General features: G+C 39.1%; 4 protein-coding genes across 7 annotated transcripts; 1 reads left to right on the top strand and 3 right to left on the bottom strand.

Annotated features, from left to right (window-relative positions):
* Nucleotides 1–507: 507 nt before the first annotated feature.
* Nucleotides 508–5851, bottom strand: LOC129103579 (ras-related protein Rab-15-like). The gene is made up of 7 exons (XM_054614109.1): nt 5668–5851; nt 3174–3234; nt 3020–3080; nt 2863–2940; nt 2652–2741; nt 1677–1742; nt 508–1552 (listed from the first exon to the last, which is right to left on the bottom strand). Exons 1-7 carry the CDS (start codon nt 5789–5791, stop codon nt 1391–1393), a joined length of 642 nt encoding a protein of 213 aa, XP_054470084.1. The 5' UTR covers nt 5792–5851; the 3' UTR covers nt 508–1390.
* Nucleotides 5852–7196: 1345 nt separating this feature from the next.
* On the bottom strand, nt 7197–12258 carry LOC129103251 (protein max-like). 4 transcript variants are annotated; one of them, XM_054613612.1, is made up of 4 exons: nt 12072–12258; nt 9978–10085; nt 8663–8801; nt 7197–8554 (listed from the first exon to the last, which is right to left on the bottom strand). In XM_054613612.1, exons 1-4 carry the CDS (start codon nt 12105–12107, stop codon nt 8346–8348), a joined length of 492 nt encoding a protein of 163 aa, XP_054469587.1. In that variant the 5' UTR covers nt 12108–12258; the 3' UTR covers nt 7197–8345. The 4 variants fall into 4 exon arrangements, with proteins under 4 accessions (XP_054469587.1, XP_054469589.1, XP_054469588.1 ...); XM_054613614.1 differs by having other exon boundaries at nt 7197–8530; XM_054613613.1 differs by having other exon boundaries at nt 8663–8786.
* Nucleotides 12259–14041: 1783 nt separating this feature from the next.
* LOC129103859 (hepatic sodium/bile acid cotransporter-like) lies at nt 14042–19169 on the top strand. Its single transcript, XM_054614480.1, has 6 exons — nt 14042–14119; nt 16103–16539; nt 16660–16864; nt 17313–17491; nt 18246–18445; nt 18894–19169. Exons 2-6 carry the CDS (start codon nt 16151–16153, stop codon nt 18953–18955), a joined length of 1035 nt encoding a protein of 344 aa, XP_054470455.1. The 5' UTR covers nt 14042–14119; nt 16103–16150; the 3' UTR covers nt 18956–19169.
* Nucleotides 19170–19408: 239 nt separating this feature from the next.
* LOC129103508 (sushi domain-containing protein 4-like) lies at nt 19409–26129 on the bottom strand. Its single transcript, XM_054614008.1, has 10 exons — nt 25905–26129; nt 25184–25317; nt 24142–24333; nt 23711–23902; nt 23139–23330; nt 21914–22105; nt 21536–21730; nt 21316–21448; nt 20816–21210; nt 19409–20735 (listed from the first exon to the last, which is right to left on the bottom strand). The coding sequence occupies exons 2-10, from the start codon at nt 25299–25301 to the stop codon at nt 20710–20712; spliced, it is 1635 nt and encodes a 544-aa protein (XP_054469983.1). The 5' UTR covers nt 25302–25317; nt 25905–26129; the 3' UTR covers nt 19409–20709.
* Between the last annotated feature and the right edge of the window lie 4 nt (nt 26130–26133).

The raw sequence follows: 26133 nt of genomic DNA, 5'->3' as shown, positions 1-26133 counted from the left end.
CACCTCACAAACAATACTCTTTACAAGTTTCAGATAGTTTGATGTAATGGATTGTAGAAATACATTAAGTAGGTTTCGCATGATTTACAATGTAAACGTGAGTTATTCTATTTCAGATTAACTTTGAAAAGTGTTTACATTTTTGAATTTTCTTTGAACCTAAATGTGTTGGTAATCATGGGAATTACTTTTAGTGATTGAGTGTTACCTTGGGTATGTATCGGACATGTTCATGGTAAAGCAAAAATGGGGAAATAGCATGTTATATGGCATGCTTTTGAGTTTGGTATCTCTATGACATGTATCAGATTTCGCAGTCCTTAAAAATTTAACATGTCTTTCACTGCAGGTGATGAAAAATAAATGAACCTGTCTGAACTCTCCGTGGACCTAACTTTACTCTCAATCCAAAATGTAGTGACTCAGCAAGACTCATATACCCATTCCTTTTGTTTTAAATAAGGACATTTACATTTATTAACTTGAACATGATTGATTTTTGCAGCATCCTTGAGTTTTATACATAATGTTAAAAATACATATTTGTGGCACCTCAGCAAACCCTGACAAACATTATTTGAAGCAGTTGTAACACTGCTTAAATGTGTAACATACAGTAGGCAATGAAAGTCACATTCATAACACAAACTTACATATACATATATATTCAGGATGGTAAACAAACATGCACTGCATTCAGAAAAGGTCACTGAACATGGCACAACACTGTCTCCCTTGAGGAAATAAGCCCATTGTGTAAAAGAACCCACCCCTGCTTGGTTCGCATTTTGAGGTTTAAATAATTCAACTCTGCCCTCTGGCTACCTTGTTGTATATAACAACTCAAAAGCAAATGCCAGTAGCATTTCATAAAACAAACCATGACAAATAGTGCTTGACAAAAAAAATTCAGCTCCAACTGGCAAAGAGGAATCATGTGTGAAAGGATAAACTGTTAAAAACAGCCTGCGTATGTCTGCTAGACAGCAGTTACAAGATCATCACGGACCAGCAACTTAACAAACTGATTTCTTGGATATGGATCCACATGTCACCAATCAATTTGTACATGTATTGTGCATTTCACAAGGGAACATAAAGAGAGCATGTGCATTGTTAGTTTTGATGGAGCAAATACACTGTAGACATACTCTTCACTGGATACAGGGTCCAGTGATCATGATCAGCAGAAACAGCCCTCTGCTGGTCGCTGCTGCTAACTGCATTTACCATTTCACCTACTTACTAAAAGTGAAACCAATTGAGCACCCTTCTGGCCAACAGGTCACAGTATCTACGAAGAAGGCGGAAGAGGGCTGAGTCAAGTCAAAGTGGGGAAAATATGTCTTAAGTTAAAGCATGAGTCATAGTACTGTGATTGCCCCTCCTTCTAACAGGCGCAGGTCTTCGGAGTGTTATTGTCGTCGGTGTTTTCGATGCCTTTCTCTTCTTCTAAATCGGCCTTCTCCAGATAATCATCCAGAGAGCCCAACAAGTTATCTACGTCTCTCTTGTGAGCCTGCAGCACCAGTTCTGTCACGCGAGTGAAGGCCTGAAGGAAGTGAAAAATAAATACACAAGATAATAAATGATAGTGTAGCAGGAATTCCCTGCAGTATTTGTGCACATCTCGTATGTGGCAGACAGTTTCTTTGGACATGAACCCGGTATCCTACCTCTGTAATGTTTGTGCTGGTGGAAGCACTGGTTTCAAAGAACTCCATCCCATAGGTTTCTGCTAGCTGCAATATCCAGGTGGATATGGTTAGAAATAAGTACAACAAAAGCATTTCTTAGCTTTAGTAATTTTTTCTGCAAGAAAATAAATACTTGGTTTAGGAGACTGGATGTTAGCAGTAATTAACTTGCCTATCAATTTGTTTTTAAAGAAATATTCATACAAATTAGCTGATGTGCTGGGTCCACTTTGGAAAAATCACATTCTGTGCAAGCAAAGACAGTGACCATGAGAGCTACATTAAAATCCAGTATTTCTGTACAAGACTAGAGATGGGATGATGTAGGATTTGATCACAGGTCACAATAAAAAAACCTTCACAATAAGCTGATCATGAAGAAAATCCATTATCTGGATAATTGTGAATATAGTCACGAGTGACTTGGAACGGCTGTCTAGCTCGCCATCATGTACAGAAGTAAGAAATAGACCCTGATTAAAAAAGGAAACATGTAAATAGAAAAAGAATCACACAACGTTTTACCTATAGATCCTGTATTTGTGCAGGGCGACCTTACGATTCATGATTACCTTATTCAAAATGAATTGGTTTTCACAATAAATGACTCTCACTAAAAATGTTGGTGTCCTATCTGTGATTCATTAAAAGTATTAGCTCCTTAACTAAATGATAGGTAAAGTGATTTCCATAAGTGCCATTTTAAGAGTTTTAAGCATATTTTGATGACTATTGGGATAATATTGTGAAATGCAATAACTTTGACCAGCATCCTTTTTGTGTGGTACCACACCTATACCATAGTCAGTGAAATACCTGCCAAACAAAGACAAAACTGAGATTTAGCTGTGTATCCTTTAGAAATGTCTGCTAACTATTTAGTAATAGTACTATCTGGTATCTTAAATCACTGAATGATCACCTAATAAAACCCACAAAAAAAGTAAATCAAACCTTGCTTCCTTGGTCCTTCGTCACCTGCCTCCTGAGCTCCTCATCAGACTTGTTTCCTACCAAGATCCTCTGCACCTTGTCTGGGGCATTCTGCAAAACAACAACAAAAAGACAAGACAGATAGCTGAGAGATAAGCAAACTCATATTCTTGTAACTCACACTAAGCTTTAAGGTGTGGAACAAGCATGATGAGAGTGATTATTGCCTTACTTCGTCCACATCACTGGCCCACTTCATTAGGTGCTGAAAGGACGATTCGCATGTGACGTCGTATACAAAGATGATACCCTGGACAAGAATCCACAGAGGAGGGTGAGAGAATGAATGCTACAGTAATGAAGGTAACTTGTTTGTATTGGGGGATCACCTGTGCACGCCTGTAGTACTGTTTGGTGATGGTCTGATAACGTTCCTGACCTGCCGTGTCCCTGCACACAAGACAACACACACATCAGCAGCAGAAGGTTACACAACATGCAGGTCAGCATACTGTAAATGCAATAAAGTTAGACAGAACTTACCATATCTGTACTCGCACCTTGATGCCATCTAGTTCTAGTGTTCTCATTTTAAAATCAACTCCTAACAAATAAAGGAGAAAAAATACATTTAATTTCACAGAAAAGCTGGGTCAACGACAAGTACAATAAGCAGTTTGCTTTGTGTTATTTAACATGGGCTGTTTTGTGTTTGTGAGCACTTAATGAGTGTTGCTCAGAGAACCTAGTATCCCTATTGAATAGTATATCAGGCACTGCATACCTGGTCTCCACAAGGGAGTGGCAACTGATGTGAACTAAAGCTGTGTTTTTTTTCTGGGTAACAGGACAAGAGAGCTAAGAAATGTGTCAGTAATTCTCATTTAGTTTTTTATGCTGATTTCACACTAAAAAGATTAATTTCCGTTGTTCATGCTACATATTGTCTACAATTGTACTGGTGTATTGCAGGCATTATCTATCCTAAATATACTATGCGGTATATTCATTTAATTAATGATTCATCTGATGATTATTTTGCTTCATTTGATCTAAATTTGCCAGAAAATTCAGCAAAATAGCTACCCAATAAACAAGCTAACGTCTTCATTGCTTGTCGTGTCTGACTACCAGTCCAAAACCCAGAGATTTACATTAAACTATCACATACGAATAAATAAAATAAAAGCAGAAAAGCCTCAGAGTAGGGATAGGTCTGGGAATTAATTCAATATGGCAATCTATCAATGGTATCGTACATACTAACTCTAATTTCTCAGGAAATAAAAGTCATTCAAATCAAAATAGAGTCTTATTCTGATAACTCTGTAATTGTGTGCATGCATGTAAACATAGTCAGTGTAAATAGCTTGACATATTTATTCATTTTTTAAGTATTTCTTCTCTATAATTAACTTTAAACTTTTTTTGCATACATTTAATTCACACAGGAGTATACAAAAATATGCTTTACCATTTGGTTATGTCATATAGACTATATATTTATGAAATTACCGGAAAACAGGATATATCGTTATCGAGATATGAAATGACCTATATCGGTATAGAAGATTTTGGCCATATAGCCCAGATAATGTAAATAATTACTTGAAAAATAAACAAAAAAATAATAATAAAAAGGAAAATAAATGTCGTGGGCCTTTTTTCAGCAGACTTGTCATAGCAGGAAAAGCACATGTGTTTAAATACATTGACAATGGCACTGTTCCATTCAAGTGTCCCAGTGAGCTATAGCAGTGTCAACTAATTGATTAGTTGACTAATGGTCTCTGCTCCACTATACTACGGTCCATCCAAATACATTTTATTTGAATATTTCTAATGAAATCAGAAAATGTGCTTTCTGTGCATCTCAGTAAAATGATATCAACAATCTAATCGTGTACCTTTATTCACTCTTAGATAGTATAAGATGAGATGAGATAACTGTGTTGGATATTTGGTTTCAGGAGGTACTAGTTTAAAGTCAATTGCATTCTATATAATGCTACAGAAACAGTATTTATTGTTGCGTTTTACCTTTCAAACAGTGCTTCTTGAGGAACCGAAAGCCCTTTTAAACACCTTGTTACTGATGGAAGCTTGTTTATTAAAAATGTGCTTCACTTATGTGTGTTTATGAATGATATGCAAAGCCGTGCATACAACAGGTTTGTTCAGCCCGCATGTCAGCGGCTCCTAGTTCCCACAGACAGCTCTCTGAAACACACTGTGCTCGTGAGAAATACAGATGCAGATCTGGAGGGAAGCTGACTAATGTTTACCAATAACAACTACCATCATGCATCTAAAAGCAAGGAGATTTTACATACAATGCACTTTCTAAAATAACTGGCATTAACCCCATGTAAAGCTGTGAGATCCAGCTCTCCGGCTTGCAGTTCACAAACCTTTTACTCTGAATTCACTCAACACTACAGCAGTTTATTTTACAGTCACACCAATAAAGCCTACCATGGAAGTAAGTGTTGACTGTTTTTCTTTTGCTAATGTGGAAATTATTTACTCTATTGTGTCTATAATCTACACCGCTTCCCACCATCATTGGTTCATCACACAGTCTGAGCACTAATGTTCAAATCAGTCTGCAAATGTCCTTTTCTGAATAAATAACAGGAAATGAATCACTTTGAAAGCAGAAATACCTTCTCTCCTCTGTAAACTTTCCTTTCCATTGATTGGAAATCATGACTCTCCTGCATCCTTTAGTATATTTATTTAGGGGCATATCTTTAATGGAAATGATGAATATATTTTAAGGCTTTCTAAGTACTGACCACAGGGCTGTTATGGCCTGAGGCACTTTCTACTAATCCTACCAGCTAAGTAGGCCTGCTTATACTCTGAACAAGAGGTAAAACTGGCAATTGTTTTTGAAAATTCAGATAAAAAGATCAACATTCATACTGTAAAAAAAAAAAACCAATTAACTGATGTGTATCCGGTTTAACCTGCAGCTATGACACGGAGCCATGGGATGAGTTTTCAAACAGGTGTCACTTTAATTCAAACTTACCGATGGTGGAAATATGTGTAGGATCGAAGTCACTTTCCGTGAACCTGCGCAGCATGCACGTCTTCCCGACCCCCGAGTCTCCGAGCATCAGCAGCCTGAACAAAACGTCGTACTGTTTAGCCATGACACAAATCTAAAGTATAGAGGAAAGCATGCCTCTTCCATGGAGGAACACTGCTGCTGCGTGCTGCCTTCACTGCGCCTCGGAAAACCCTCAGATACAAGTAAAGTTCTAACTCACAACTCGGACAAATTTATAAAAAAGCATTCCAGTTTATCGGATTAGAGACTAAAAACTTTAGAAACATTAACAATGCTTTACGTTTATTTAATCCATACAATGTTTTAATTTCCACTATATTCTCATTTACTCGTTTATACTACGCAAAAAAGACTAAATTGTTTCATTTGGTGTTTACGTTCTTTTGTTTTTAAAACATTTCTTACGTCCCCTGAAGGCAGCACACGACCTGCATCCTTGAAGAGGCTGCATCTTGCAGTGGGAGTGTCAGCTGGGACACATCACACATGAGCTGATCCCAAAATCAATATTTAAACAAACTACATATGCAGAGCTACAGCCAGGTATTAGATATACTGAGTTCATGAGACCACATTGGCCAAATGTAAACCCACCCACCCCAGAACATTTTGTCTTAGTTAATAGTTAAAATAGTTGTTGTTTTTCTGTCTGTAAATATTATATTTCAGTTATTGTGTTTTTCTACTGTTTTTATTGCTTATTTATAATACTTGTTTTTTATTTTTCATTTTTATCTTGTCTTTCTTTACTATGTCTCTTGTGTGCACTTTAACTCTATGCTGCTGTAAGCCTGCAAATTTCCCCGCTGCGGGACTAATAAAGGATTATCTTATCTTATCTTATCTTAACACCCAAAAATGTTTTTTATGTTTTACATTTGTATAAATCGTAAAAATGATTTGTAAATGTTTCTCCACGGTGCCGGTGCGAACTGTTGCTGGAGAATATCTAATTTAAAGTCATTCATTATTATTATTTTTCTTACGTATGCATAACAACAATCCAATCTTACAATTTTTAGACTAAAACTTTAAGAATCCAGCTTTAAAGAAATCCAATGAGTAAAATTAATGAAATCCCTCAATGTAAACTTTTGTTGACGTAAAGCCCCGAATTCCCTGAAATATTAATAACTATATGTCATCTGTGTCCTCAATAGTAATCTGAGTACAAGCACGTGTCTCCCATTGTCTAGTTAAAGAAAAACAAAGAAGCCGGAATCTTCTTTGTACATGACATCATTCATAAGTGATTTGGAAACATGTAATATCCTCAAGAGTTCACTAAATGATTCCTCTTGATTGCTTTCTATTAGCAGCCTCTTAAATTTGATTAAACATATCTGATTATTTCATTAACTGGGATTTGAAATGAGTTCACTCAGCCATTTCCCTCAAACCCTAAACACAAAAAAGGAGTAACTTAGGAAGCGTAATGTACAAACTTGTCAGACGTTAATAAAAACATGTTGAGTCACAAATACATCCCAAAAGGATAAAATAGTTTTATTTATAGTCTCATAATAAAGGTATGCCTTAACTTGCAAGACAACCGTTGGCAGTATGTACAACATACCTGTAATTTCCACGGAATGGAACAAACAAATATTGATTACGTACACACTAATTTACCTCTGCAAAAAGGAAAGAAAAGAAAGAAAGATAAAACGTTCCCGGCACAGGCAAGTATTTCAAGGGAAGGCTTTTCTTTGCAGAACTGACACCATTAAATAGTATACAGTGTTATATACACACTGAAAAGGACTTCCAATAACAAAAATAAAAGGTCACTGCCCTTCAACTGCATTGTATAACATTCAGTATCCAATAGGGGATTTTTTTTTTGTGATACTCATTTCATCTGATATAATAAAAATAGAGGAAAATAAATAGTTGAACCTGTGGAAAATCCACTAAAACAGAAGGTCAACTTGTTCATCCTCCTGTGCTCTCTGGAAAATCTCAAGCCAAACATCGGGGAGATCAGACAAGAGGGTAAGAAATCAATTTCGGTGCGTCACTATAAATAGAGGGATTCTTTGATTACACAGACATTTTCAAAGACAAAAACTTCAGCCACCTACACTGAATAAGGAGGGTTGCATCTCGCATAACAAACATTTTTTTTTTCAAAAGCAACTTCACATTCTTTTCTGGAAAAGTATGAATATTAAAAAGGTAAATTATTACCTAATTACCATTTTGTCAAATGTCAAAAAGTCTCACAACTCCAACAGATTGCAGAGGTTGTCCAAAACAACCATAGGAGAAAATAAAAACATTTTTGTGTAGCTTTACTAAAGCGTCATACCTTGTCATCTCCACATTTGATTATGAAAAGTTATCATGAGGATAAAAAAAAAAAAAAAAGGATAAAGTCCTTCAAAACTGCAGAGCTGCCTCACTTTGGGGGTCTTAAAAGTTGTTGCTGGGCAACGAATGGAGTGACAGGATGCTTGCCAGGAGGAAAAAAAAGAAGGTAGAAGCGTTTTATACATAATAGCATCTCTCTCACACAGCCTCCACCTTGTCTCGTGGACTGGCGTTAGAAGGCAGCACTTAGTGCGGACAGGTGAGAGGAGTCGGGGCTGGTGGGCAAAAACAGTCTGTTTGGAGAACCGGAGGTCGGCCCGGGTCTAGCTGGGCTCCACGCGCAGCTTCTTTCTGTTGGGCGGCTCGTCCGGCTCCGATTCGGAGCTGGAGTCGGACCCGCCGTCGAAGGCGGACACCGCGCTGCCTTTACGGTTTGTGTACAAGCTGCTGTCAGAAGAGTAGTTTGTCTGGAGCTGAGTGTTGCCCTTCGCCTTCTCCAGTGCACGCACTACAATCCACAAACACAAATAGCCTGCAGTAGATCTTATCAATTATGGCTTATTGTAACTGAAAGACTACGTCAAACTCTGTCGTGAAAAGACAACAACAACACGAAGAATTGTGCAATTCCTCCGCTTACCCTGCTGCTCCAACAGTGCATTTTGCTTCTTTAAGTCGTCAATGTCTTGCTGGTGGGTATGGTTTTTTCGCCTCATGTACTGGATGTACTCAGTGGCTTTGTCTAGAATCTGTGCTCGGGAAGCCTGTTTGACAGAACTCTGTCAGCAAAAATTTCAGAGAGCCATGGGGAAAAGCTGCAGTTTCAGTTTTTTTTCAGGCAGAACAACAATTGTGCAAAAAACAGTTATGCAAAGATCACAGTATTATACATGTATGTTGCAATTATTTTTTAATACATATTATCAAACAAGTGTTTAAAAAAACAGGACTATTCCAAGGGGTCAGCAACCTTTGGCACATGTGCTAATATTGACACACCGCAGAATAGTTCATAGCACTAAAACAATAACTTACTCAATCTTGATCATCAAACACCTGCATACTGCACTTGGATTACATTTGAATGATTTACTGACTAATAAAATTGTGGATACAAACATATCTTTTGTATATGTGAGCTAAAATGCTAAACGGTTACAGAGCAGTTGCCTTCCAATCTGTAAAAGTACACTGAAGACATGAACTGGACAATCTCAAATTGCATAATGAAGGTATCACTTCTTTGGAAATGTTTGACACATGTATGTCTTTGCTTGGCAAGCCATCCCTTAAAAAGAACCCATGATTCTCTCATTATTCTAGTTAAGACCTCAAAGAGAGCTGTCCGAGCAGATTACAATGGAATATCATTAGATTTAATGGGTACAAACAGGAATAATGTCCGATAAGGTGGTTGAATATTATGGTCTTAGAAACGAGCTGCAGACTGTGGGTGGTGACCCCGCTTGCAGAGCGATGACAACAGTCAGAAAGTACAGCAGTGCAAGACGGGAAAAGCTGCGTTATCACTTGCTGGTCATCTGTACCAGAGAAATGCAGCTGTCTCTTGAGCTCTATACTGCTTGTGCTGACAATAACTGACAGTTATCATGCATTACAAAGGGGCTTTGCATATGCACACTTAAATACAACCCCTAGGCAACAAATTGATGAAAGGTAAATAAGAGCCAATGGTTTCATACTGACTGTTTGGCATCTGTTTGTTTTCCTGGCTCTAAGGACATGCAGGTCAGATTTACGACCACAGTTGGCTAGTATTAAGGCAGATGAATGGACGATCACACTTACAAGAAAGCCTTAATGTGTCTCTTTATGTGGATAAGGTTGCTGCGCCCCGAGATAGACGGCTGACATAAATCTAACCTTTAAAAACGATTCAGCATCTTTGCTGGAAGTGTTATGGAATGTAGAAAATGCATATCATTTCCTCTCACCTTCTCCCCTTGTAATGCAGGCACAGAATCTCGTAACCCGTGAAAGCTGTCTTTAATGTGGTCCCTGCGTTTGCGCTCCAGCGCGTTGTGATGGGCTCGCTTGTCTGCCTGCAAAGGGACAGGCAGATACAGTTCATACTTAAAATGCATGTCCTGTACATTAAACTGAGGAAGTCACAAGAAATGTTGAGATTATTTAATATATTAGAAGAAGCGAGAGAGAGAGAATTTAGAAGCTGCAATATGCAAAGTTGGATAAGTAGCAATCTTATCTTTAAGAGGGTCCCTGATTGTACATGTGTACATTTGTTTACAGAATCTGAATTGAAGAAGTGCTGTGTGCTTTCAGTTGCTTAAAGGGTTGGACCAGCATGTCCTGACACTTTGTCCAACAATTGTCCCTCGCAGGAACTCAATCTCAATTAAAACGTTTAACTTCCCTCTTCTGTTTTAAATGGAATGAAAAGGACCAAAAGATGCCAAAAAAAATCTAATCTTAGGCGCAATAGCTTCCAAAGCTAAATAAATGCATGCTTATCTGGTGCAGGAGTTAACCCACCTGATGATGGCTTGATTGGCAACAGAAATATACATGATATAGATCTGTCTAAATGTTAAAGTTGCACTAGTCGGTGGGGGAAGTTTTCACAACCTAAGCCTTATATGGCTGAATGAGGCAAATAAACCTGAATGCATTTCTTGATCCTCTCATAGTTACTATTATACAATTTGCCATGTCAAATATTGAAAAATGTATAACAATAGCACAAATGTAGTACAGGATAAGATTTTTCATGGGGGAAATTGCTATACATATTTTTCATTGAGTTGTATGTCATTAATAAGAGCTGTCAAATATAAACAGATATATGACATGGAAATTATTTTTTCCACATTAAGGTTTGACTTATCTTGTAACATTAGAACTGTTCAAAAACGTAGGCTTAGCAGGCCTATCAGTGTATGTATACTATGTTAAGAGGATCTAAAGCAGGAGATCCCAGCTTAATCAAACGGGGGGAGGGGAATACATGGCTCTGAGAAATATGTGACCAGATGGAGGATCTGACACAATTTCGTAAGCATGAGCAATTAAACAAAACATCCCATTAATGTGCAATTAAATGCTGCTGGTTTGTAAACCATGGGGAGTAGAAATCAGCGTGCACAGTATGTTTGATCTTGCATTTGACAAGTATGTTTCAAATGCAGTGTAAAGTCCTGCAGCAGCACCGGATGCTTGTTGCAGGAGAGAATATTTTGAAAAAGGTTTTTGAAAGCTGCAGGGAAACGGGAGCTGAACTTGGCATGTCCGTGATCGACAAAAACACGAACACATCCGTCTTGTCTATTTGCACAGGCGCCGTTTGGGTTTCGTTGCGCGTGTATTCGTGCAATTACGGTGACACTGCGACCAAAATGGACGTTTAAAGTCTCTCTGAAGACTTGAATAAAGTTGACCTTACGCCAACAATAAGACGATATTGAAAGATATAATTAAATATAAATACACCTTTTCATATAACAAGAGGCAGTGGCTCTCTGAGCAGAAATCACTGGGATTTTTGGCAAACCAAATTAGAAAACTGTTGTGTCGCTCTTCAAACAAATAAGGGACTTGTCTATGCTTTACAAAAAGTATTTACATTTTTATAAAAATATAAAACATACGATATCATACTATTTATCGTATTTGAAAGTATATATAGTTGTAGCTAAGTGGTGTGTAATACAATACTGAGCGAGTCTGTCTACGTGTTTGTTTGGTCGCTCCCAGCACCCGTACCGTAACTACACGAACAGCTGCGCAACACCGTCCAGACGGTGGTCGCGCAAACGACGGCTGACTTGACAGTAAAACCAGGCAACCTAGTCAACACACGCATGTGCCCCGCGTTCATTAACAGGCCAACCATCCAGTCAGCGCCTCAGAAACATTTATTTGTTCTCCACATAGCTCACTCTCGGTTGGTTTCAGGTATGAAGCCCAGCTAGCTGCTAGCTCAGCAGACGGCTAAAGGCAGGAATGTCTAAGCTGCTGTCGGCTAACATGTCGGCTAACCTAGCTACTCCAGAGCAAACTGAACCACATACATCGCTGTCGACTTCGATGTCATCGTTTTCGCTCATCCTTCGGTAAACAGGCACGAGAAAAGAAAACAAGCAGCTGTCAAAACAAAGTGCAGCGACAACTGGAGGCAAATCATAAACTCTATCACGGGTCTGTGCTACAGCAGAGACATGACGATCCACGGCTCCTCCACACGTGATTCGCCTACACATGGACGGGGAAAACACCGACAGCGCATGCGCGGCGACACTGAGGCATTGTGGGTAATGAAGTCATTTGCGAAAATGCGCCCCGGTGTTCCTCGGTGGTGCTCGTTTGATGTGAACTACATTTCCCAGGAGCCCACGGAGTTGGATTCGCCCACCGAGAAATACCGTTATACCCTACAAGTTGCAAACACGGCAGTCTCAGGAGTTGTAGTCTCAAATGGATCATACTGTGTTGTAAAGTTAAAAATACATATATAGTTGAAACAGCATTGCATTAAAGTGGCATAGATAAATCAGGATTGCTTAGAAAGACATGCATTCATATTCTCTCTAAATATAGCCTAACTGCCATGAACACAGGACTGATAAGGACAATTATGCATTGTGCTAATGTCTGCTGTTTCAGTGATTGTCATTGTCAGCAGTGCATGCCACAATAACTAGGCTCTCCTCCCAGCATATGATTATGAGGCCAGATGGTGGCCCAGCTCACTATGGTTGCCCTCCCCCACTCACCATTCATGGCTGCACACTTGCCTCCATAGGACATTTAAATAGCTTCTGCAGCAAAACATCCCTGCGTATACACCTACTGCAGCACCATAGTAGTGCTTTATTATCAGGAATTTGTTTCATTTGAATAAGTGGGCTAAACAGGGCTGTCCTACATCCTTAAAAACAACTTAATCAACAGCTTGGCGTTTACTATTCCATTTAATATTTAGAGGGTGTCTCTAAAACATATCAGCACATATAACCTTCATTGTCACTTTTAGATGGTGATTTTCATAAAATGGTAATTACAATTACTATTCAATTTTTTTATTAAATGTAATGGTGCTTCGATTGTCCTCAGTTGCAGCTGTGTTTTGGTCATTCTATAATCCATTCCTATGGCAACAGTTCACTTTTTCTCCATTATTCATTCTTCTCCTTCTTCCAGTTACAAACCAGCTCAGCTTTTTATCAAATGGAAATATCTTTATAAATACTTAGAATTATACCTTTTTTTTTTTAAAACGCTTCGATCATCCTCAGTCCCTCACAAAACCTTAAACAACACTACTGTTTACTCATTTTCTGATTCATTCTTTCAGCAAGTTTAAGAACAAGTTGTATTATAATTTGTTGTATAAGATCCAGGACTTCTATGCCTGTGGAAGAACCAAATCACAAAACTTAAACTGTTGTTCCTGCAATATTCAATTGAATATCAGCATGTGAGGTGAATTAAGGTTTTGGCCCCTTTAACTTTGACCTCATCTACACCATGCTTAGTTATCAAGGCAACAACATTTTAGACTTGTATAACGTATCACCATCAGGTCTGTGGGTTGTAAATTAAAGGTCCTGTTGGACAAAGCTGCCAAGTCTCACAGTAAAAGAGGGCCCCTTTTGAAAAGGCTGATAACTCAGCCAGGCAAACTGAATCCTCTGCCTGGTTGCATAATATTAATTGAGGGTCTGTAAACACATGCAAGTGAGGCCAAAAAAAACCACATCTACAATTGCTTACAACATTTCTGAGCCATCGATGCCAAACTTTCTCACGGTGCCCTAAAAACAAGGAACTAGGGGAACAACTCAGTATGGATAGGAGCTGACTTTCAGTAACTCTCAGTAAAATCCTAGAATTCTGTTTAACACAAAAATAATAGTAGCTGTGCAAGGAGTTGAGCGTGGTGTGGTTGCTACTGGAGTTGATTATCAATGTAACACTACTTCTATGTTGCCATGAACCCATGTGATGGAGAGGGGAGGGCAGGGGGTCCAAAAGGAGTTAGGCGCAAGAATGTGAGAAGAGATGGAAACAAGAGTGAGAGCGAGCACAGCAAAGTTGCAGAAGCTGGATGGAAATTAAGGTAAGAAAGTGCTTTTATTTCTTAGCTTATCCTTCCTCATCTTTCCCTTTTAAAGGGTAAGACTGCCACTATTTTGTATTTATATTGTCAGCAGCTATTTCAACGAAAAGACAAAAAGAATAATAAAAGGATAAAGTATTGTGAACTATCTAGATGCAGCATGCTTGTACATATAATGTAAAATACTAGTGCCATCAAAAAACCATGACATTAACAGAAAAGAGCCATGTTGTTGCACTGTGTGATACATTGTGCAATTATTCAACTCTTGTGTTTTAAATAGGAGACATTATTTGTATTTTCTCGTTGCACAACATTCTTGAGTATTACTGGAGGATTACATAATGTCAGATTACACCATCTACATGCAATCAGTTTTGTAGCAGCTTTATTGGATTTTGAAGTTGGAAGTCGATGGGGATGTCTACACCTGCAGGTGGAAACCTCTGCTTCTGTCGCTTTTCTTGCCGATCAATGGTGGAGGTCAGATTGTGACAAAGGTCTGAAAACTGCTGGCATTGTGGCTGGCTGAGTTTCACATCAATGATTTTGTGCATTATAGTTAGTGAAGTACTTATCAATCAACACTGATCAATAATAAGATGTCTTTTTGTTGGAATTTTTGTCTGTAGAGCATTAAAACAGACTGCTATCCCCTAGTTTGGAGTAAAGCTTGTATTGTATCTGTCTGCAAAACTGAATGTGGAGGAAACCACTTCAATTCAATATTAAGCCAGTTATTCAGTAACATATCATGAGACAGGGTTGGATAATGAGTCGCATGGCAGTTCCACCTGTGCTGCTCTAATCCATATTGGTTTTGGGCCACAGGTTAATGATTATTCAAATCAAACACATCAGCAAAGAAAGTACTTATTAATAAGCACTTCCACTTATTATGGTTACGTTGTCTCTCTTATGCAAGCACAACAACAAGTTAACATCACAAATTAACTTTATTAAAATTAAAATGGGCACTGTAGTTTATTTCGAGTCTATCCTATTTACCCTGTCATGTTGCTAGCTCACCTAATCTGCCACTAAAAGTAGTCCCCAACCAATGCCCTATTTATTTATGTTTGAGTTATATTGCCCATAACTGCTGTGCCCAGGTGTAGTGTATTGAGCCTTTTTTCTTTTATATACCTATTGGCATATTTTTAAAATGTGCCTGCAGTAGAAACAAATTGGCTTAATGCTAAGTACCACAAACGGGCTGTGGAAATCGGAAAGTATTAAGAGATTGATTAAGGTGATGATGTTTTTGATCTTTTATTGGAATTAGTTGACAGTAAAACAAATGTGGAATATTTAGTGCTATGTATCAATGTCTACAGGAATAACATTGATGCTTCATTTTCTCTTAGGGAACACACAAAGGGCAACTATTAGAAAATCTGAAACGATATTTGCCTGCAGCAACTGCTGTTTTTACTTCTATATTTTCAATAGGAGATGATGATTGTAGATAACGGCTTAAAACCTCATGATTTGGACATTTGCAAGCTGCAAAATGTGAGTAGGGTTGTGTGTGAGTTATATGAAAATGATATGACATGGATTACATAACAAAACCTAGAAGTTATAAATAAGATGTACTCAAACTTCCTAACCAAATACTAAAATAAAATGTAAGTAACTGCGTTGATATATGTGTATAAAAATCTAATTATTATATTCCTTTATTGATCCCCATGGGGAAATTTCAAGCTCAACTGTTGCAGCAGCTCATACTATACAACTACACAGACAATAAATACACATACTATACAACTACACAGACACAGACAATAAATACACATACTATACAACAACAGACACACATAAATACACAGACAATAAATACACATACTATACAGCTACACAGACACAGACAATAAATACACATACTATACAACAAAATAAAGATAGAAATGACAATAACCTCATAGTGCAATTGCTTTGCTGTTAATGTATTTGTATCGTATTTGCTTTGTGGGACAGGTGAAAGCCGCAGCACAGTAAACACACCGTGTTGGGATCAGCACAACAATGAACGTGACAGAAGTCTACACGGGAATAGTTAACATCTATACCCAGGGAAATGTCTCTGGTAATGGAAGCATGGGGGTCCTGAACATCCCCCCCTCCATAAACCAAGCCATTAATATATTCACCATCGTCATCCTCTTCATCACCATGATTTCCCTTGGCTGTACGATGGAGATTTCCAAAATCAAGACCCATCTCTTGAAGCCTAAAGGAGTAGCCATTGCACTGCTGGCCCAGTTCGGCATCATGCCCCTGACCGCTTTCTCTCTGGCCAAAATGCTGCAGATGGATCCCGTCAAGGCCGTGACTGTGCTCATCTGTGGCTGCTGTCCGGGGGGAAGCTTATCAAACATTTTCTCCCTGGCCATTAAGGGTGACATGAACCTCAGGTAAACCCTCGTTGATGTATTGATTCCTGACAGAAATGTTCACATGTACCATTTGAGACATTTACATTTCAGGCATTTGTCAGTCTACTAATGTTTCCCCTCTCTCTGACATCCTCCCAGCATCGTAATGACCACTTGCTCCTGTATCGCGGCGCTGGTTATGATGCCTTTGCTGCTCTACATCTACTCCCAAGGCTTCACCGGTCTGGAAAATGCCGTGCCATACGTGGGCATCATCTCTGCTCTCACGTTCACCTTGTTGCCTTGTGCCGTTGGCATTGGCATTAATCACTACAAACCAAACTACGCATCACTTGTCAAAAAAGTGAGTCACCTGAAATGTGCTTTACACAAATATAATCTGTTATAGATAGCGTTTTTTCACAGCAGGCATTTTGACGTGTGATAGGAGGATAAACAAGCATGCACAACACCAGGACCCTGAAGCTGAAGCAGCTGAATGTAATTCAGCTATGATTCATTTTTACTATTTTCATCTGTGCTTTAACTAGTATGACAAATCATATTTTACATGAAAAGGACCTGTTCCACTGCTAGTCAACACATGGCGTGGGTGTTATTTGTCACCCAAATAAACAGGAAGCCATACTCCTTCAATGCGAACTAAAAGCAGACATTGAAGTCTCCACATGAAATATGCAAAACTTAAATATATTGGAAGGAAGAGACACGTTTCATGCTTTAATGCTGAGATTCAGTCCCATTAGAGGAGATACTTTGAAGTTTGTAACATGTTTTCACTTCCTCGACAGGCTGGCCTCAGCATCCTGATAATCTCCGGCATCATAGTGTTCAGCCTGTCTGGCTTCGTCGTCAAAGACATAATATGGATGGTCCTCACACCTGATGTTCTGGCCGTGGCTGCACTGATGCCACTAATTGGCTTTATGCTGGGATATATCATGTCTGTCATATGCAGACTCAGTCCACAGTAAGTAAAAAAATGCAAGATTTAGCTTTCTAGATATTGTTCAGTTTAGGGATTTATTTTGCCTGAAGAGGTGAAAATATCAAGTAATTCATGAGAAAAATGCAGTCAGAAAGAAATAAAGATCATTTTCCGAAACAGAATATGTTTTTGTTTGTTTAAGCCTCTTGTGACCCATCAGTTTAATCATGGGACCTCCTAAAGAACTGACCCCCAGGCTGGGAATCAGTAGGGTTTAATACTGGAATGAAAATTTCTCTTTCATTCTACGTTGTATGTTTTAGGGGGAAATAATGTACTTTTTATTCCTATACATTTGTGACAGTTTGTAATTACTATGTATTATTGTATTACTATGAGTTTATAAAATATTATGCAGTTATGGATTAAACTACACAAAAGTAAAAATGTAGAACAGTAAAATGCGAATTACACATAATACATCAGTAATAATCAAATAATATATTACTAATAGTCAAACCCACAGGAGCCATTTTTTCTCTTTAATGAATACTTTTACTTTTGATACTTTAAATACATTTAGCTAAAGAGTTACTATCTTCTTTTACTTAAGTAAAGGATCTGACTACTTCCCCAGCTTTCCCATTTTCCATTTTTAATGATCTTTTTGTGTTAAAATAATCTAAAGTAATTTCAAGTTATCTTTTTCTAATAGCCATAAAATTGGTCCATTTTGGTATGAAATTAAAAATAATAAAGTGTCAAAACTAATGACAAGCTTCGCTCCTCTTTTTAGATGCAGCAGGACAGTCTCCATGGAAACGGGGTGTCAAAACATCCAGCTGTGCGTCACCATCCTAAAAGTGGCCTTTTCACCTCAGGTCATAGGACCTATGTTTCTCTTCCCTCTGATATACTACACATTCCAGTGTACTGAGGCTCTTCTCCTGACGCTGTGCTTCAGATGTTACCAAGCATTCAAGCCACCAGCTGAGGGTGAATGTCACAGCTGCATGTGTGTTGTTGGAGAGCGAGGCTGGGAGGAGGGATGAAGGGGTCACATGAACATATTCACTTCCTTCCTGCTGCTGTCAGGCTGCACAACCAGCTCTGCTCCCAGCAGACCACATGACAATAAAAACACTGTGCAATAATAGTTAATATAGTTTTTTTTTTCTGTCTGTAAATATTATATTTCAGTTATTGTGTTTTTCTACTGTTTTTATTGCTTATTTATAATACTTGTTTTTTATTTTTATTTTTCATTTTTATCTTGTCTTTCTTTACTATGTCTCTTGTGTGCACTTTAACTCTATGCTGCTGTAAGCCTGCAAATTTCCCCGCTGCGGGACTAATAAAGGATTATCTTATCTTATCTTATCTTATCCACACAATTGAAAGCAGAAAGAAAGCACAAGTCTAACATCTCATTTCTCTTACACAGACAGTGCTGACATTAAAGAAGAGGAGTTGAAACAGCCACAGCCACAACCGTTTCCCAGATGACAACCCAGCGCTGGAGAGGGAAACCAAGAAGAGCTGCATTCTACCTAACGAGGACGCAGCGATTCAGTGCCCTCACTGTCTCCATGTTGTCTATATATTCTTCATTTAAGCCTGTGATACTGACGGAAAGATTGTTGAAGCATGTGCTACAACTAATACTTGTATTATTGTTTACTTATTCAATTCTATGCAATGTATTACAGGCATTTCCTGCTAGCCAATGATTAAAAAGAATGACATTTTGTATTTATATTTTTGTATTTTGAAAATATGGTGTTCATTTTATAACTGACACCGTGATAATTAATGAGTTTTTAAAAAAATCTATTGACGTGCCATTTGCTCTTTTGGGAATGTATGCTAAATCAGACCAAAGAGAAAGGTCAACCTAAGATGTTCCAAAGATGTGAAGAGCGGTCTAATGAAAAAGAAGGAAATAGCCAATATGGTCACCTTAAATAATATTTAATCAAAATGGGCGTATGTTATATATACAGACTAAACTTAACTTAAAACTTTTTACATATATTAAAAATCCATCTTCACATAAACACAAAAGTCTAAGTCTACAAGCGAATTCAATGGACAGTCAAACAAAGTGAACACACTCTCCCCAACCATATTTACAGTGTCACATATAACGTGCCCGCAGCAGAATCTAAACTGAAGCGGCGAAGTGAAGAGACATACTTTTTTTTCACGTTTCCAAGAGTTGTGGAAGCATCAAAAAAAGCCATGGCTGATCAACAGCGCTCTGGGCACACGTGAATTAAATAAACATCTTAGTTCCCTGTTTCACTTATAAACATTACAATTATTTTACAATGTACAAGCAGCCTGAATAAATTAAGAGAATAATATTTTCTGGTGTACAAGTGATGTGTCTGACAAAGCCACACATTGTATCACTAAGCAGTGGAGGCATTTAACTGACATTCATTTTTAAAAGTCCTTATTTTACATATTATAGATACCTGTGCATAGAAGTGGAAAGCTAAGGCCATTGAGGACAAGGGTATGAAGAGAATACATCTGAACACTTAGCGTGAAAGAGTGAAATTTATCAAATGCAGGCCTGAACCAACAAGTCTCTTTAAATGCCCTAAATCCAATGAAAAACACAGCGAAAAAGGGAATCTTGGATGGACAAGCAGCCTTAAACTGTACAGTGGCATGTGGAATGACGCAAGTCATGATAAACAACATCTTAAAGAATTACTTATAATCACAAAAATATTTGAGGACAATACTGTAAGTGTGCATGACTTGGACAACAATCTAGACTACCTGGACTTCATGCATGGCGATGTGCGTCTTAAATGGTGCGATATGTGGTTAAAGAAAAGTTACAGTGACCAAGACACTTAAGAGATTAAGAGTTTGCAGCTTTGCCCCTTCATCTGAAATACATCAGTCATTTTTTTGTTCCATAAGCCTTTAAGACACTCTCCTTCAGGAGGGGCCTGTTCTTTCTGTTTCTGTTCTACATTTTCAAACTGAGCTTCAGACATTGGACATACATACATTGTGTAGGAATTCCTATAAAAAAATGTAAGCATGTATGTACATGTGAATCCCTTCTCTGTTCTCCTTTGGGATGGACCGAGGAACTATTCTGAGTAACACACAGCTACACTCAGAGCCTCGTCTGTGTTGACAGCTGTGTTGACAAACTCTCCAGAGGCACCCCGCTCACCAGTACAGGTCAGTAGCAACGCTGGTTGTCTTGGGGAGTCCAAAGGCTGCTGCATCTTTCAGGCCTCCTTCAGCAATGGCATATCTGGAGAGAACAGACACATTTGTATCAGTACACAGTGTGAATCTTTAAGAAAGTAAGTGTGTTTTTAAAGAGGGCTTTACCATCAGAATAGTCCATCTCAGAGTCCAGCGACAGGCTGTGTTGGTCGCTGCCTGCAGACGGCCTTCTTTGAGAGGATGATGGAGCTGCAGCACCTGCATGCTCCAGAGCCCAGATGGAGGATGAGGGTGAGGGTGAGGAGGAGGAAGAAGATGGCACAGGGTGCACGACAGCCATCTCTGACTGCTGCCGTTTGAGGGATGAAGGCCTAGAGGGGCCAGCCTCTGGCGCTGTGGCATGCTGACCCTCAGACAGCACTATCTGGACCCGAGACTCTGAGCTGAGAGGTGAGGCTGAGACCCCACTAGCATTCACAGCCTCATCATAAGAGGGCAGAGACACCTGGACTCCTTCCACCATGATTGACACTGGCTGGCCGGACACACCCTGATCCCGTCTAGGTGTGGAGAAACAGAAGAAAGTTAAGAATCGGTCAACTTGTTACTTGTCCAACTACTCTCCTGAATGGGATGTGCCTTCCATATTTTTAGGGCAGACTCACCGATGGAGAGACTTGAGTTTTGGCTGCAGAAGTACAAACAGCACCACCAGGAGCAGGATAAGGATCACTGAGCTGGCTGTGGATGCCACTATGGACAAGGCGGGCATCCCTAATGGTAAAGTTGGATTGCGGTCTGTAAGACAGATAACAATTGACACAGTTATCAATGCAGAACTTACTGTTATTATCTAATGGTTCAAATGTGTCATCTACTGCATACCTTCCTCCATGAGGCAGCTGAGCTTCATTCGGCTGTCCCACTCTCCATACTGACAGGTAAGGTATTTGTAGTCTCCCTTTAGAACGTAGCCTTCTTCACAGAAATACTCAATCACAGTGCCATGAGAAAGTCTTTGGCATGGGGCAGGGTGGCAGGTGTAGCCCCCGTTCTCTGGCTGAAATGGAGGCTGGCACACTACCCACGGAAAGACAGGAAAACAATAACACATGATTTCCAATGCTGTACACATCAGACTGTAAAAGAACAACATGCAGTGTTACCCACGTTTCCATTCATGTTCATTCTTCTGTTCAACCTCTACATGCTCCCCACTAGCTGAAATTATGAAAAAAAGTCTTGAGGGTTTTTTTTTTTTACCGTCACTACGTATACAGCGAGGAGGTTCAGAGGACCAGTGGCCAAGTGTGGAGCAGGTGAGGATGCTGGGTCCATCCGGCAGGTAACCAGGGTCACAGTGGTACTCCAGTACGGTTCCCACAGAGAACGAGCTCCTGTTGGTGTCTGTCAGATTAGTTGAGCCATGCTGCACTGTAGACGGTCTTATGCATCCTTAAAAAAAACAAAAAAACAGAAAACAGTCAAAAATACAGTTAATAGCTTTTTCCTTTAAGTGCTATGTATACAAAGCCGGCTTTGTATACATAGCACTTAAAGGAAAAAGGTAGAACAGAAGTTAATAGAGTAAAGAGAAATATAGTATAATATAATCATTAAAATAGGAAATCTGACATTAAAGTGGTCTGTGTCACAGATAAACTGTTGATGTTATAATCTGTTCAGAACACAATTTTATGTGTCTATCGATCTACCTTTACCTTGCTCCATGAGGCAGCTGACCAACATTAGGATGTCCCATTTCCCATACTGACAAGTACAGAATTTATAGCCTGCCTTAAGATTATAACCTTCATAACAAAAACATTAAATCATAGTGCCAAGAGAAAGCTTTCCACATGAGAAGGGGTGGCAGCTGTAGCTGCTGATATGGAGTCTGACATACTGTCCATTGAAAGAAAGGTAACCAATAAATACATAGACTAGTGTTGTAGTGTGTGTCACTATGTCTCATCATGGTGTATTTGTTTGTAAGAAAAACATTCTTTGTCTCTATCAAGGGATATTCTGAGTATGCTACAATCTGAGCAGCATGTTGGTCATAATATGTCTGTTTTTGTTATTGCAGTTGCTGGATGTTGATTTTAGACACAAATGTGTCTCCAACCTCTTGTGGAGGTGGTTTGTAAGATCAGAGCCCCAATATGTCTCTGACGGCATTTACAGGAAAACCTTAACTTGTTTTTGAAAAAATCCACAACAATGTTATGTATGTAAACAAACTGTGGGTGTTAAGAACACAGACGTCAATTGAAATACAAACAGAAGACACTTAAAGTGGGTTTGAAAATGAAATACATATTGATAACTGAATTTAAATTAAAAAATATGAAAAATAATGAAGAATATCAAACTAGAATACACATAAAGCAGATCATATCTGTTCATTCATGTTACAGCACATGTTGATTACCGGTGTTAAGACGGTCAGAAATGTAAATGGTACTATGAGGAGGTTCGTCCTTACCATCACTACGTATACAGTGAGGAGGTTCAGAGGTCCATCGTCCCAGTTTGGTGCAGGTGAGGATGCTGGGTCCGGCTGGCAGGTAACCAGGGTCACAGCTGTACTGCAGCACTGTGCCCACAGGGAACAAGCTCCTATTGGTGTCTGTTAGATTAGTTGAGCCATGCTGCACTGTAGAGGGTCTTGTACAACCTGAAAAAAATGACAACAGTCAAAAGTACAATTAAGACCTGTAAATTTTCATAATAAATATAGGTTTTGTTTATATAGGACATGTATGTTTCAAAATGCTTTACAGGTAAATGTACAACATAGTTTGGCACAGATATAAGAGCTACAATAAAACAAGAAATGTACCAACAATTAATTTAAAGAAAAGGTTATTTGTTATGAAGAGGGATTAAATGAGGACAGTAAAAACTTCAAACAGCTGAGACTATTGATAATATGGAGACTATCTCTATGTGGACACATTTTTCCACAAATTTTGGGGGCGTTATTTTGATAATAGGTGGGTGTTTAAGACCCATGTATTGTCCTATTGCTACATCTGAGTTTGAGGACTGACCAACCTTGGCTAACACAACTGATCTGCATGGGGCCATCCCATTGTCCATCCTGACAGGTCAGGTAGTTGTAATCCCCACTGAGAATGAAGCGCTCATCACAGAAGAACTCAATCACAGTGCCATGGGAAAACATCCGGCAGGGGGATGGGTGGCAGGTGTATCCCCCATTTTCGGGTTTTGAGAGGGGTAAGCATGCTGATAGGAAGAAAAAAAAAAAAAATGTCAACACGTATAAAATTCTAAAGGTGTGTTGTGTTGTTTTTAGTTAATATGTAGGCAAAATTAGCTAAAAAAAAAAGCCACGCAAAATTCAACATAAATATAAAGATGTTTTTACTTATGAATAAGGATTTTAAATAAGGTTAGCTGCTCACAACGGTCATAACTCATTGCTTGACAGATCAGAAAAGACAGTCGTGGACAAAATGTCTTACCACCACTGCGTATACAGTGAGGAGGTTCAGAGGTCCAGCGTCCCAGTGTGGTGCAGGTGAGGATGCTGGGTCCGTCTGGCAGGTAACCAGGGTCACAGCTGTACTGCAGCACTGTGCCCACAGGGAACGAGCCCCTGTTGGTTTCTGTGAGGTTTACCCAGCTGTTCTGGACCATATACGGCCTCACACATCCTGGTAAGAGAAGACCAAAAAATAGGAAGAAATTCTGTGAAATTGCTCAGGTTTTTCAGAAGAATTAATACAACAAATATTTTGAGCCTTGTTTGATACACGTGTTTCTAGACATAGACATAGAATGGTCTATGGTAACCATCTGTACTAGAAAGTCTCTCTGGCGGCACCACATGTGCCCAGAGAAATGTCATGGCAGTCCTCTGTGAAAAGTTAAGGAGTTAAGGTCAATGGGTCACCACAATCAGTAGGAATAATCTCCTAGAGATCATGAATATCCATGGAAATGTTTACAGCATTAGTTTTTGAGAAACATTGTCATGGTGCAAAGTGTGGATGGGTGTAAAGAGCAACCAACAAACAAACTATTTGATGTGGATTGGCAATGTCATGGTGTAAATCAGATTTGCTTTTAATGTATTGCACAACTCTAAAGCTTTAAAAGGTAGTTTGTTACATAGTCACATTAAATATAAGCAATAATGAGTATATGAAACCATACCAAAAAATAACACATACATGACACTGACATCATATCAGCTAATTATAGGGCTGTTTTATTAGGGCTGTACTATTAATCATAATAAATCGCTAAATAAAAGCTAGAATAATCTGGCATATGTTTAAATCAATGTTAGGAGGCAGTTGATTAAGTATGGCATGTGCAGTAGAACAAGTGCCACATCCTGTCTGTGTAACGACTCCTTGACATTCACCCAATTGGTCTGTATCCCAACAAAGACTATTTGAAAAAAAATATTCAGCAGAGAAATTAGAGTTTAATACAATACAGACATAACACATTATGTTTTGTATTGAAGGAGAGTGCAAGCACAATGTTGGCTCTTACCTGATGCTTGCCCAGTGGACACTGCAGTCAGTGTCAGCAGCAACAAAAAGATCCGCTCAGTGGCCGAGATGTGGGTCCAAGAGGCTTTTGATATTGACTCTGTCATTCCATTGCACATCTTGAGTCAACTCAACCTGGTGTGATCAGAAACATAGTAATCAGAAAAACATATACATGCATCATGATGGGGAAAAGCAAACCCCTTTGTATGCTGCCACCTCTGCAGAGCTTGGGCAGCTGCCAGTGAAATGGGTGTGATTGTGGAGCAGAGGCACAATGACAGTATGAGAGGAAAAAACACTAACAATGGTTCAATCACTCAGCAAGCTAGTGTGTACTACAAACCAATGCAGATTCATCTTTAACACTGTTGAGCATGTCAGACTTTAGCTAATGACATCTCCCACATATAGAACATAACTGAATGGATGATCTAATAACCCTAACCCTACACACCCATCTGCTGTGTCCCATTAGCCTCTACAGCTCGGTGTGATAACGCTATAAAACAACACATACTCCACTTACACCCCCACTGCTAGAGGGTTGATGGTGACTTGCTTGCAGCTCAGTTACCACCACGAACATATTCACATCAGAGCAGAGTTCAGCTGGTGTCAATTGTTAGCTAGGGCAGCGACCTGGGACAATAAACATTAGCCTTCCTGGTGTGCTAACGCTAGCTACACATGAGTCTGTCTCGTCGGGTGTCGTTACCCACCTCTAAAACACGGCCCCGAATCCTCCACCCCCGCGCTCTCACACTGCAGACATGTGTCAACAATATCTTGGCAACATCGACGACATTCAGAGTGACTGCCGACACGACGGTGGTGTGATTTAACGAGCCGGGACCGCTAGCTAGCTAGCTCTCTGCTGGCTAGCTCGTTAACCGCTACGCTAGCTAGCTGCATCGATCGAGGCACCAGCTGCGCGCGGCCTCGAGTTCG

This window comes from Anoplopoma fimbria, chromosome 15, assembly GCF_027596085.1.
Source record: "Anoplopoma fimbria isolate UVic2021 breed Golden Eagle Sablefish chromosome 15, Afim_UVic_2022, whole genome shotgun sequence".
NCBI classification, from domain to species: domain Eukaryota; kingdom Metazoa; phylum Chordata; class Actinopteri; order Perciformes; family Anoplopomatidae; genus Anoplopoma; species Anoplopoma fimbria.
The sequence above is the reverse complement of the archived record's forward strand: the minus strand, read 5'-3'. Positions and strand labels throughout refer to the sequence as shown.